Source organism: Colias philodice, chromosome 9 (genome assembly GCF_061535455.1).
Source record: "Colias philodice isolate Cphi_HAF_F1 chromosome 9, ilColPhil1 Martin Lab GWU primary, whole genome shotgun sequence".
Lineage (NCBI taxonomy): Eukaryota > Metazoa > Arthropoda > Insecta > Lepidoptera > Pieridae > Colias > Colias philodice.
Genome location: NC_143094.1, coordinates 9491906 through 9505020, shown reverse-complemented (window position 1 = coordinate 9505020; position 13115 = coordinate 9491906). Strand labels below are relative to the sequence as shown.

The 13115-nt window shown below is 33.8% G+C and overlaps 2 protein-coding genes across 20 annotated transcripts in view; one reads left to right on the top strand and one right to left on the bottom strand.

The window, feature by feature from the left end:
• Positions 1-289: 289 nt before the first annotated feature.
• On the top strand, positions 290-1745 carry Polr2J (DNA-directed RNA polymerase II subunit RPB11). Its single transcript, XM_089699330.1, has 4 exons — positions 290-500; positions 585-674; positions 746-920; positions 1475-1745. Exons 1-4 carry the CDS (start codon positions 448-450, stop codon positions 1508-1510), a joined length of 354 nt encoding a protein of 117 aa, XP_089555456.1. The 5' UTR covers positions 290-447; the 3' UTR covers positions 1511-1745.
• A 1185-nt stretch (positions 1746-2930) lies between these two features.
• CLIP-190 (Cytoplasmic linker protein 190) overlaps positions 2931-13115 on the bottom strand; it is a 59629-nt gene continuing 49444 nt past the window's right edge. For 18 of the 19 annotated variants that reach the window (XM_089699344.1, XM_089699345.1, XM_089699342.1 and 15 more), the window contains 10 exons: positions 9643-9783; positions 9283-9414; positions 9174-9194; positions 8924-9095; positions 8488-8844; positions 5265-8083; positions 5032-5174; positions 4721-4864; positions 3970-4142; positions 2931-3340 (listed from right to left, as the gene is read on the bottom strand). In XM_089699344.1, coding sequence (XP_089555470.1) covers positions 3294-3340; positions 3970-4142; positions 4721-4864; positions 5032-5174; positions 5265-8083; positions 8488-8844; positions 8924-9095; positions 9174-9194; positions 9283-9414; positions 9643-9783 — 4149 coding nt within the window. In that variant the 3' untranslated portion in view covers positions 2931-3293. The remainder of the gene's footprint in view (positions 3341-3969; positions 4143-4720; positions 4865-5031; positions 5175-5264; positions 8084-8487; positions 8845-8923; positions 9096-9173; positions 9195-9282; positions 9415-9642; positions 9784-13115) is intronic. The other variant, XM_089699347.1, reaches the window with a different exon arrangement.

Sequence of the window (13115 nt, the reverse complement as noted above, 5' to 3'; positions counted from 1 at the left end):
TTTTCAGAAAATAACATAAGAAACTAGAAAACACGTTTTACACTTCAAAAACAATAATTAAAATCACCATGCATTAGTGACCAGACTGGTCACTAAAACAAATTGAAATGGCTACATGTCATTTCAAACTGTCGAACTGACATATATCTGTCCTCTTTTTTCGCATGACATTTTGCCATAAGCCAAAAAGGCCAAACTAGTGCTTTATTGTTCAATTAATTGTTACTTCTCCAGGCTTGTTAATTGCTCCGAGCCACTGTCAGTCTGTCAGTGTCAACTGTCAACTGTCAAGTTGAATCAAGGATTCGAGCGTTGTATTGTAATCAGCTGGTCGCGGTGATTTTATTAATTTTTTAATTAAATTCTTACCAATCTTTTATATTTGGTTACACAACTATTGAGTAATTCGATTCCTCTTTTCGGTATTATTATAAATTCAAACCAAAAATGAACGCACCGCCAACCTTTGAATCATTTCTTCTATACGATGGTGAAAAGAAGTAAGTTTCCTTGGGTTATGGTTAGTGCATTTTCATATTATTAACCAAGTTGGATTTAATTATAATGTAACATTTATCTTACAGAGTCCAGAAAGAGGAAGATACAAAAGTTACAAACGCCGCTATATTTACGGTCAATAAAGAAGACCATACACTTGGCAACATGATAAGACAGTAGGTTCATAAGCGTTTATTTTCTGCCACATATCTTGAATATATAGAATTTAAAACTGTTTTTTTTACAGTCAACTTTTGAAGGACCCAAAAGTCTTATTCGCTGGTTACAAAGTGCCTCATCCATTGGAACACAAATTTGTTCTTCGTATTCAAACAACATCAGACTACACACCGCAGGAAGCTTTTATGAATGCTATCACAGATCTCACTTCCGAATTGTCCCTATTTGAAGAGAGATTTAAGGTAAAAATCTATACTATAATCTATGTAATATATAAAAATGAATTGACCTTTTCCTTGGTCACGGCATCACGCGTGAACGGGTGGACTGATTTAGATATTTTTTTTAAATTATATTCCTTGAAGTATGAGGATCTTATTTAGAGAAAACGTAAATATGTACCACAGGCAAAGGTGGAGCAAACCGCTAGTAGATCATAATAATATTATAAAGCTGAAGAGTTTGTTTGTTTGAACGCACTAATCTCAGGACCTACTGGTCCGATTTGAAAAATTAGACATGCTTTGATGATTATTGATGTTGATCAAGGTTTGTTACAATACAGTACAAAATTTGAATTTATTTATTTATTATGAAATCTGTCAGTCAGTGGTCAAAATTTATTGTAAAGGAGTTGGTTATACACAAAAATACTTGTGAAGCTAATATAAGTATCTTTAAAACATTGGACTACTAACCCTTGATTTAAATTATTAATCTGTACAGTGTACATCCAACTCTAAATAATAATTTAGGTATTATTTATGATTTCAATTAAAACAATTGTAATTTCCAGGAGGCGATTAAAGAAAAGAAGGATGGATTAGATTAAGATGCCTAAATTTTATGGTTTTTGTAACAAATCGAAAAGAATTTCACAAAAACTTCAGCCCAAATCTCTGAATAGTTTAATAAAAGTGCAGTGAAGAATGTGGAAATGCAGATATTCACTTTAATAGAAAAACATTTAAATTAGTGTTAACAAATAAATTATCTTAGGTTTTAGTGTTAAGATTTACATGATTAAGAAAAAAATAAAAATATATTTTTCTGACAAAATATGTGTTTTATTGAATTGACACAATCACACATTGAATTATAAATCTTTATGAAATACCCTGGCTGCCTGCCTGCCTGCCTGCTTTATTATATTCTTAGCTAACTCTATGTAAGGATGGATTAGTATTTTATTTCCATTGGATTTATGATACAAATAATATATAGTTACCAGGAGCTAGTACAAGCTTAAAATATTAGGTTGAAAATGTAACTTGCGCTTCTTTATCAGATATTTATTTGGCTCTCATAAAAAAAGAGCGTGTGTGCCGTGTTATTATACACATTCGCCTCCTCCCACAGGCATAATCACACTTCTATTTATGATCATTCAGGAGCTGTTGAAAATAAAATTCAAGGTGGTACAACTGACTGCGACTGACTTGCTTTAATTGGAAAAGGAACCATTAAATGGGCAGACTTTAAACAGCTGCTAAGCTGTGTCCTCTTTTGTCGAATGGGATAGTTGGATAGGACCTCTCAGTCGCACACATTCACTAGCAGCAATATTTTATTTTTCAAAATTCGCCAACCGGAATTCGGGACTGATTTTTCGCAGGCAACCATATACTACCGTGTTTGTAATGAAATAATCTTTATTCTCATATAAATTTTATTTAATAAACAGACCGGTGCAAAATGCTAGTATGTACTGATTTAATACCTGCTTATACCTGGCAACCCAATAGTTGTGACCGAAAGACAAAGCAACATAACGTTTGCATATTCTATGGGCTTCATACTTTCGATTGGTATAGAAATTGTTAATCAAACCGGTGAAATGTTTAAAAATATTTTTTTTTCAATAATTAAATACTCTTATTCTGGACTGAAATTAGTTAGGCAACCCATTTGCAATATATTTATAGAGATTAATTTAAAATATGTTTCATTAAATAAGCATCTCGGTGAAGGTCGTTTTATATCGCGATCCTATACTATTATGGCTTTTCTTCGTTTAAATAAGTCTGTTGTTATATAGACAGTTACTAGAGACTTATTTCAGTATGTGGTGTTTCTTGGCCGTTCAAAATGTCTTCTTAAGTGTTTTAAATAGAGCCATAACACGAATTTCGCCATGTGGATTTTACAGCGAGTTGTGACCACAACGAGTTTTAGCAATTTTTTGGGTCAATGAGCGTTTTCTGACTGTATGTATAATAGAAATGGAGTAAGAAAATAAATAAAACAACAAATTTTTAAAATTTCTTTTATTAAAAATCTTGGTGTTTACTTTATGTGTTGGACAAATTGTGTAAAAAGAAAAATATAATTAAAATCATGATTGTGATGAAAATTGATTGATTTGTGCCTACAGTCTTCTCAATATACATTATATCTAGACAATGTATAAGAAAAACATTCACCATTCCGAAACCTAAACAAACATGCTATTTAATTAAAACTTAAAGTAAAAGATCGAGACTTTATGTACAAACATTCACTAGAAATATTAAACAAGAAATACTATTCGCATAGTAAACAATAATAAATAATACCTAGATGAAACAAGTAACAGCAACAACGGTAACATTAAAGTTAAAACGCAATAAATAAGTTTAGAAGGTCTCTTCTTCATCACAGTTTTCCGTAGCGTGCCCGAACACTGAAACAAAATAGAAAGAGTAAATATAGGAAACAAAAACTAAAGTTTAAAGTTTAATCTTAAAAATAATATCTCGTTATGCAGGGTGTCTCGTGGGCTGTGTCTGTGCACACGGCACGTTCGTTTGAACGTAAACTGCATAACAGCGAGTCTCTTTTGATGTTAAAAATAAAATTAAAGGTTCTCAAGATTTTAGCAGTGAGCTTACTTTAAGCTCTAAACAGTAAATTCATGTTTCTACGAGTATTTTCATTTTAATCCTATCCTATCCTACTAATATTATAAATGCGAAAGTTTGTGAGGATGTGTGTGTGTTAGTTACTTTTTCACGCAAATACTACTGAACCGATTACAATGAAATTTAGCACATAGGGAAACTTGCATTAACACATAGGATAGGTTTTATCCCGGAAATCCCACGGGAACGGGAACTATGCGGGTTTTTATTTCGAAATGCGGGCAAAAAGCTAGTATCTAATAATATCAGAGTAAATATAGACTGTTTGAGTAGTTTTCAGCTTTCAGACAAGTTGGTCGGGTGCCTCGGTGCCCCGTCCTACGGTCCTATACTAATAATTTTGGACAACATATTTAAAATTTGAACGTCCAACGACTTCTCGTCAAAATACCTTCACATATATCGCAGTAGGGCCTGGGCGGCGGCGGCTGCTTCTTGCCCTCGTGCGGCTCGCGCGGCTCGGGCAGCGCCTGCTTGGGGCAGTCCTCCGTGTCGTGCGCGTCGAACACGTCGCAGATGTCGCAGAACAAACGCGGCGCCACTGCGCGCGCTTTGCGACCGTTACTGGAATTAAAGGAAATAAAAGAAAATATATTATATGTAGTAAAAGAAAGCTGTTTTAGTTATAGTTAATAGTTAAGTCATTTCAAGAACAGTTGAAGAGGATTTTGAATGATTTTTTGCTTTTTTAAATTTATGACTGTGGATTACGATACGATAAATTAAAAAATTAAAAACTTCGTAGTATAGTATACTTGGGCATAGCCAGGACGTGCTGCTAATAAATTACTGTATGCTAGTTATGAATGAAAGTATTATTTCGTATATATTAGGTATTTCATATACCGTAACTAACTGTATTATATACATATGTAACTTATTCTTTGCACTCAAAACTATATAAAATAAAATAAAATAAGACGGGTTGCACTCCGGGAGTGCCGGCAGAAGTGAAAACTTGATTATTAACGTTCAGCATGTTTGATATTTTGGAATGGTATCCGTCTTACGCATGGAATATAAGGGCTAAAAAAAAAATCATCCGTCTTACGCTTTTTCGATCAGGCCACGTGTCCTGACGCGAGTTTAAGATTTTACACCCAACGCCGCTAAAGAAGTTTTCACTTCAAAAATATACTTACAAAAGTGGAGGCTCAGCAGTAATGTTGCCTCCTTCCAGCGCCTGAACTCTCGCCATCAACTGTTCATTCTTTTTTTGCATGTCTACGATCACCGAATTCAAAAAATTCACTTGACCGTCCAACATATCCTTATCTTCTTCTGACCTGTAAAATAACATAACATTTATTACTATTTATATATACAAACAAAAAAAAGCAATTTCAGCTGTTCACACTTAGAAATGGTATTTGGTCTTCTATCTAATAAAGATTTTTTAAATACAACTAATACTTTTATTGCATATACGTTCAGAGTTAAATTATGAACTTACCGAGCAGGCGCAGTATCCCCTTGCCCCAATGTTCCCATCGCATTATTGTCGTTTTTATCTCGTATTTCACTATTTCGTTTAGAAATATCCTTTTGTAAAAGAACCTTTTCTCGTTCAGAAATTTCTAGTTTCGACTTAAAGTTCTGAAAAACAAATTCAATATAATATTTTCATATTATTTAAAAGATGTTTTACTGAATATGTATGTTTAAATAATTCAGTTAGATTTGTACCTTGAGATCTTCTTGTAACCGAACAATAATACTATCTTTTTCCTTCACCAGTGCCATCTTCTGTTCGATATCTACTCGCAGTGAATGTAAGGTTTTTTCCATATTTTGCAAAGCTTCAGCATTGGAGTTTCTTGTTGCCTGTAGTTCCAATGTAAGTTTTTCTAATCGCTCGTCCTTTTCACCGACATTAATTTGTTGTACCGAGAGTAATTCTAACTTCTCCTTTAATTCTAATATAGTCTTATCTGCGTCTGATAGTTTTGCTTGCAACTGATTTTGTGTTTCTATTTCCGTCGATATTTTCTTCCTTGAATCTTCAAGTTCTTTTTCATAATTGCTTACTTTAGCCTTAAGATCGTGTCTTAATAATTTGCTTTCTTTTTTGTATTCATCAAACTGCGTTTGAAGTTGTTTATTAAGGTCTTCATAGTTTAATTTTTGAGCTTCATTAATATTCGTTAATTGTTTAATGTCACTATCAGACTTTGTAAGCATTGTTTGTAATTCATTTAACTTTTCTTTTGATTGCAATAACTCTTTTACTTGCTTTTCTTGCTCTGACAGACTGTTTTGTAATGTTTTAATGGTATTATTAAGAGATTCTACCTCATTAAGATGTTTCCGTTTTAGTTCTGTAGTTTCACGCTCCAAAACTTCTATAGCTTGTTTTGAGTCATTAGATCCATCTTTTACAATTTCGTGTAATTTATTGAGTTGTTCTTCCTTTTCATGGAGAGCAGTAATCTTACCATTGAGTTCATTTTTAAGATTTTGGATATCTTGATCTACAGATTTAATTTGATTGGAATCCTGTTCAATTTTTTCACTCTGCGTTTTTAAAAGGTTATCTTTTTCTTCGACTCGCTTTGTAAGTTCAGTGTTGATTTCTGTTGTTTGCTTTAAATTTACTTCCAATTGATCTAAATTCTCCTTAAGCTTGCTGATTTCTGATACAGTTTCGTTGTATTTGGCCTCCAAATTACACTTCTCTGCAACCATAGTTGCCATTTCAATTTTCAAAGTCTCCAACTGCCCGAGTTGTTCCTTCAACAAAGATTCTTCCGTTGAAGAATTTTTAAGAAGGCTTTCATATTTTTGCTTCAGAGTCGTCGACTCAGTGAGAACATTATTTAATTGCTCTTCAATTTTATTTTTATTGTCAGTCATTTTTGTAAGTTCCTCACTTATTTGAGCCATTTGACGATCTTTTTCTACTACAATTTCTTCGTTTGATTTCAAATCTATCTCAAGCATTTCTAATTTCAGTTTTAGCTCTTTGATATCATTTTCTTTAACTTCTAATGTTTTCTTTAATTCTATTTCTTCATTTTTCTGAACACCTGCCTGTGTATTAATATTTGCTAACTGATTTAAAATTTGATCTCTTTCTTTTTCATGTTGAATCTTTTCATTGTTCATTTGCAAAGTCATGTCATCCAGAATTTTTTGCAGGGAATCTTCGTGTTTTCTGGCTTCTTCTAATTTATTATTAAGGTCATTTTGCGCATCGGTAAGTTGATCTACCTTTTCAATCAATTTCACTTCTGATGAAGCACCTTCTGCTTTTAAAAGTGCAATTTCTTCCTTATATTTATCTGAATCTACTTCAAGTTTCTTCCGAGTTGCGTCAAATTCATGAATCATTTCTTGTTCTTTTATTTTAAGACTTTCAATTTCCTGTTTTAAAATTGTATTTTCATCTAAGAGTTTATCGTTTTCAGTTTCAAGTTCTTTAAGACGATTATTTACTTGCAACACCCGTTGTTCTATTTCCTGTAATTTTTGTTCAGCAATTTTATGCTTTTCAACATTTTCGTCAACAGATCGTATTAATTCTGTACGTTCAATTGAAAAGTCTTCTTGTATTTTAAATATTTTTTGTTTCAGCTCTTGTTCTACTCTGCCGTAATTATTGGCTGTTTCTCTATGCTTATCCTTAAGGTCCTGAAGTTCTTTTTCGGTATCTTTTAAGTGTTGAGATAGCTTATTAAACTGCTCATTAGAATCTGTTGTTTGACCAGTCAGATTCATGTACTCATTTTCAACTTTTTCTTTAGACTTTTGCAATTCTTCACATTTCTCTTTCGTACTTTCTAATTGACGGTTGAGTTCACCAATTTCGAGTTCCATTGATGATATTTTGTTCTTCAAGTTGGTATTAATTTCTGTCAACTCGTTGAGGCTTTGTTTAAGCCTAACGTTTTCTTCCTTCAATGCCTTTAATTCGTCTGTGTTCATATTAAATTGCGTGGTTAAGCTATCAATTTCAACTTTGTTTTTCTCTAATATTTGCTTGTGGCTCTCAATTTCTTTGGTTAGCTGCTCTATTCTTAAATTACGATCTTCTATCTCTTTCTTGTGCTCTTCGGCAATTTTACTATGTTTAATATTGAAATTAGCCGTCGCTTCTTCATAGTCTCCTTTTAGTTTGATAACTTCCTTGTCACGTTCATGAATTGTTTGTTTATATTCATTAATTACTTTTTCCTTTGTTTCATTTGCAATATTTGATTCATTAAGTAGTTTATCATAATCCTTTATTTTGGCACTCAAATCTTGTTGTAATCTTAAAATCTCTAGTTTACTTTTTTCTTTTTGTTGTGAAGCTTCATTAAGTACACTTTCGTATTCTGTTATTTTAGTATTTAATTCATCTTTCACGCGTTCAATTTCTTCTTGCAATGATTTGCACTGAGCATCTTGTTTAGCTTTTGCATCTTGCAACTGTTCGATATCTAATACCTTAGCGCTAAGTTCCATTTTTAACTTACTTATTTCTTTGTTTAAGTTGACTTCATGTTCTTTACTAGCACCAAGTACTGAAACAGAAAATAGAAATACGTTAAGTACATCAGTGGTTACAATGATATGTACATGTTTAATAAAAATAATTACTTTACTAGTGATTATATTATGTTTAATAAAAATAATTACTTCAATAGTCAATAGAACAATTAGACGACAGCTAGGTTAATTGTTCTAATTACAAAAAAGTGGATTAATTTAATTGGTTTTGATCTTATTTTAATTTAAAATTCAGTCAATAAGAAGTAAGTTAAAATCATATCTATATAATTGTCTCGTGTCACGATATTTATCACCAGTCAACGCTGAAATGCCTTACAACTTATTCGATCTTGATGAAATTCCATTTGTATACTGTGTGCGTAATTTTCAATGGAATTGGTTTTTATATGATTTAGATATTAAGGATCTTACTTACGTTTGTTTAATTCTAATGTTTTATCATCTACTGTAGCTTGAAGCTGTGTCAACTTAGTATTTAAATCTGTAATTATTTGACTATTATCTTTATTTAAACGTTCTACGTTTTGTTTTTCAGTCTCCAGCTTTGATTCTACAAGCTGTAATTTGGACGTTAAAACTGATAGTTGAGTATCAAACTCGGTTTGTGAAATAGCCATTTTGGTTTTAGCTTCGAGCAGAGCCTTCTCCGATTCCGATTTAACTTTGGATAATTCTTCCGACATGCTTTTGCCTAGAGAGTCTTTCTCATTCTCTTTTTCCTTTAACAGCGCATATGCTTCGTCGAGAAGATTTTGTAATTCTGTGGACAACGCTGAAAATGTAGATTAATATACAATTGCTTGTGTTAGAAGTATTAGGGCAAGTTAGATAGGTAGATAAGTTGTTCTTACTTTGTGCCGCCGCCAATTCTTCTTTGTGTTGTTCTGCTATGGCTGTCATTTCAGCGGTTCGTTGTTCTTCAAGCGCTTGAAGTGCGCTCGCCGTGGTTTCAGCGCGGGCCGCTTGTAATGCAATTTCTGCTTCCAATTCACGAATATGCTTCTCTCGAGATAGTCTCTCCCGCTGAAAGAATAATTATGCTACTTTAATAACACAGTTTTAAGAAGAAATTAATTATTTAAATATACTTTTTTTACGTACCTCCATCGCTTCTTTATATTTCTGAAAATGGAAACACACACAACATTAGTCATATATAATAAAAAAAGATATAAAATAGGTCCTTAATTATAATGAGATTGTTACGTACATAATAGTCTTCTTTGTTGATATTTTCTTCTTCATTTCTGAACATAAGATCTTCAACTTTCTGTTTTTCATCTTCTAGCAACTTATTCAACTTTTCGAGCTCAGCTTTGAGTTTCGCGTTCTCTGAATTTGCCTGAAATTCAAAATATATTAAGTATTACAAAGGGTTAGAACTAGTTCGTTAAGATAGATAATATTATAATAGTATCAAAGTCTTGTGTTAATCTATAATCTTCCTTTATGTTACCTACCAAATACAAAAAGTACCTTTGTAAAAAGTACGTCACGAATGTTGCTATATCTCAGTAGATCGGATGATGGATGATAATCGGAGGATGAAAATAACACCAAAAATTGTTACCTGCGAAGCCTCCTTCTGTACCAACGCAAGCGCGTTTTCCGCACGATCAGCCTGTAGGGACGCTTTCGCCACCTCAGCTCTTTCCAACTCTCTCTCACGCATAAGCCGCTCCAAATGATGTTGCTTTTCACGCAGCAGTTCCTATTTTTAATAAAGCAAATACTTAACAATTATCAATACAATTTTACTAAACCTCATTAAAGTAAATGTAGGTAAATTAATACACTACTCAAAACAAAATAGGGCCCACCCTGTTTCTTTGCTGTGATGAAAAAACTCTTCACTTTTTTATTCTTTTATGTATGGGTATGTGTGAAGAAGGTGTATGAAAATTGGGCAAAAATTAACGATTTTATGCAAATTATGTCATATTAACGGTATTAGAGAAAATTTGCACAAATAAGCGACAGGACAAAAGTTTCAATAAAAACTTTATCATGAAAAAATACTGGTTTGTTTTATGATTAGTAGCGTGTGCACTCTCAGACCCTATCTTTTCAATTAAGTGGTCTACGTTTTGGTCAGGCAATTGCTCCCAACAGACTTTAAAAGCATTTATGAGGTCTTATGGGCTGTTGACGTTGATGTAACTTGCTTTGACGCTTCTTTTTAATTGATCCCACACATGTTCTATGGGATTGAGGTCAGGGCTCATGGCTGGCCATGGCAGAATCCTTATATTGGCATCAGAGAGTGCCCTTTTAGTGATACGGGCTGCATGCGAGCGGCCATTATCTTGCGTTAACATGAATTCTCCACCTATTCTTTATGAAACTGGGATCACGTGAAACCGGATGACCCCTCCGACGTAGCTAGCAGCAGTCACAGTACCTTCATCAAAAATAAACAGCTCCGTTATGCCTTGTAGGCTTATTCCGCCCACACCACGACGCTTGGACCTATAATTCAGACTGTTCCGTGGACACAGGGTTCAGAAAAACGTTCACCTTCCCTTCTCCATACACGTACCCGACGATCGTCACTCAAAAACTTCACCTTAGTTTCGTCTGTAAACAGTACTGTCCCCTAGATATCCATAGACCAGTATGAGTGGTCACGAGCAAACCTTAATCGTGCTTCACGATGAGCACTTGTCAATTTCAGGCGAACAACACGTGTTCTGCATCCTTGGATATCTTCACGCAATCGATTCCGAATGGTTTGATCACTCACTTGCGTACCAGAAGATTGCCACAGTTGATTTTGTAAGGCACGGGTGGTTACACAGAACATATAAAGGAGGTTAGAAGGGCCTTGTGGGCGGGGCACGCGCGCCGCGGTTATGAGAAAATGCTCATATTCAACCGAAATTTACTTTACCGGCCATCAATGTCGCTCTTGTGTTGACAGCGCACGAAGCTCCGCAAAAATATTAAATTATATGCCGTCTTGCGCTATTATAACGTGTCGGAAAAGAAGCCAAGTGTGTAGTGTAGGCTGTAAGCCTGTAGCACGAGAAGGGATTTCTCTCCACTGGTAAATCCAAAAACATTAAAATACTTGTGATATTTGTAATTTTAACATTAGCATTATGAAGTTTGTCGACAAAAACGATATAATCGCAAGCAGACGAATAGTAATACATACCATTTTGCACTACGTGAGTGATCGCGCAATGTAACGTTTGCTGCGAGAGTTCCGAGTTATCCGAGTAGGTACCGAACCAAAGGTTCAATTCCACGAAATCTAGGCATATCGATAGTGCTGTGCCGATTTGTAAACAATGTCGATAATTACTATGATACAAGTGATTATTAAGAGTACACAGCTTCATAACTAAAATAATATTATTTATTATGACCCATTTTAAGTGAGGTTTTTGTTTTTTTTTTTCTATTTAAGTTTTATGTAATTTTTCAATTCCAACACTTCAATTTCAATTCAACAGATCCAAGTATAAGAAAACTGTGAATTGAGGCAACTGGTAGAAATGATTGGATCCCTACTAAATGTAGCACAATTTGTTCTCAACATTTCGATTTTATCGTTTATTACAGAAAGTCATCAGTCCATGTTTATCCTAATGTTAATACTAATTAAATTGGTTTTAAAATTCACTTATGTATTTTTATTTGTTTCTATATACGCATGAATACATGTTCACAACATGCATTACAGAAGTCCAAATAATCCACGATACTTGTAAAGTAAGAAGCAAGTTTACATTAATTTTATCGATATCAATTATCGACCTTTTAGTCGCCCTAACAAACATGAGTTTTTACGAGTGTATGCGTGTACGTCAAATGCAGTGATTGCGTTAGTGTGACAACCAATAGCAAACTCGTGATCTAGTGTGTGTTGCTTATTTGTGGCATGGCATGTGGCATTGGTCTCTTGCTTGTTGAAGTTAAAGAGTGGGAGACAAACGGTGACACGCGTTCTGACTTCTGATGCAAATCAGGAACTATTTCCTTTCTGACCTCCTTTATATGTTCTGTGGGTGGTTACAATCCGCTGCCGACGCGCTGTTAGTTTGATGTAGTGGTCCTCTTGAGCTGTTGTAGCCCGAGTTCTTCCTGTTCCACGTCTTCTAGCAACACTACCTGTCTCTTGATAACGATTCCAAGCATGTCGGATAGCTCGAAGTGACACACCAAGACGTATTGCCACCGACCTCTGAGAATTTTCCTCCTAAAGCACAACTACCACTCTTGCTGCCGTATCCATATCCATATGAACGTGAAATCCAGGCATAATAATCACGATTAATACCGAAATCAAATTAAACTTCAAAAAATAATGATATGCTACAGTAACATTCAGAATGAGGCTACGGACACAAGTGATTGATAATTTGAAAACAACGTGATTTTGGAACACTTGACTTTTTCTGGTTATCCACTTGAGAATAACATAAAAAATATTGGTTAAAACAGCGATAAAGTTTCGTAAACATGTCAACAACGTAAAAGGATACTCGGCTACGCCAATAACTACCCTAAAAAATATTTATAGGCAAAACAACAAGATAAGTGCAGGTGGGCCTTATTTTGTTTTGAGTAGTTTACATAAGTCATTAAATTGTAATCATGTTCCAAATTTCAGCTGAACTATTTTAATACTTATTTCGGTTTTAATTATATACAATGTTATATACAGTCGATTCAGAACCTAACATATTATTTAACAAAGAACATACAATGACGCATTGTTTTTAATTATCTTGATATTCTTCTTACAATCAATTTGTATTGAAAATAACAAAACCATATACCTAAGCCATATACATTGAAACCTATATGAATTAATATTCATACTGCGCTATTTCTTATCTACTAGGTTACACATACCTTACTATAATATCTAAAATACAACCAAATATTAAGTCATTATTCACACATCATTTATCACAACAGTTGAAAGATACAGCATCCAGATAGCAAACCATCTATAAAAAGAAACACTATAAAAACGTGTACCTACCTACTTAATATCCATAATGCATGTTTACGTTAGGTAGGTACATCGCA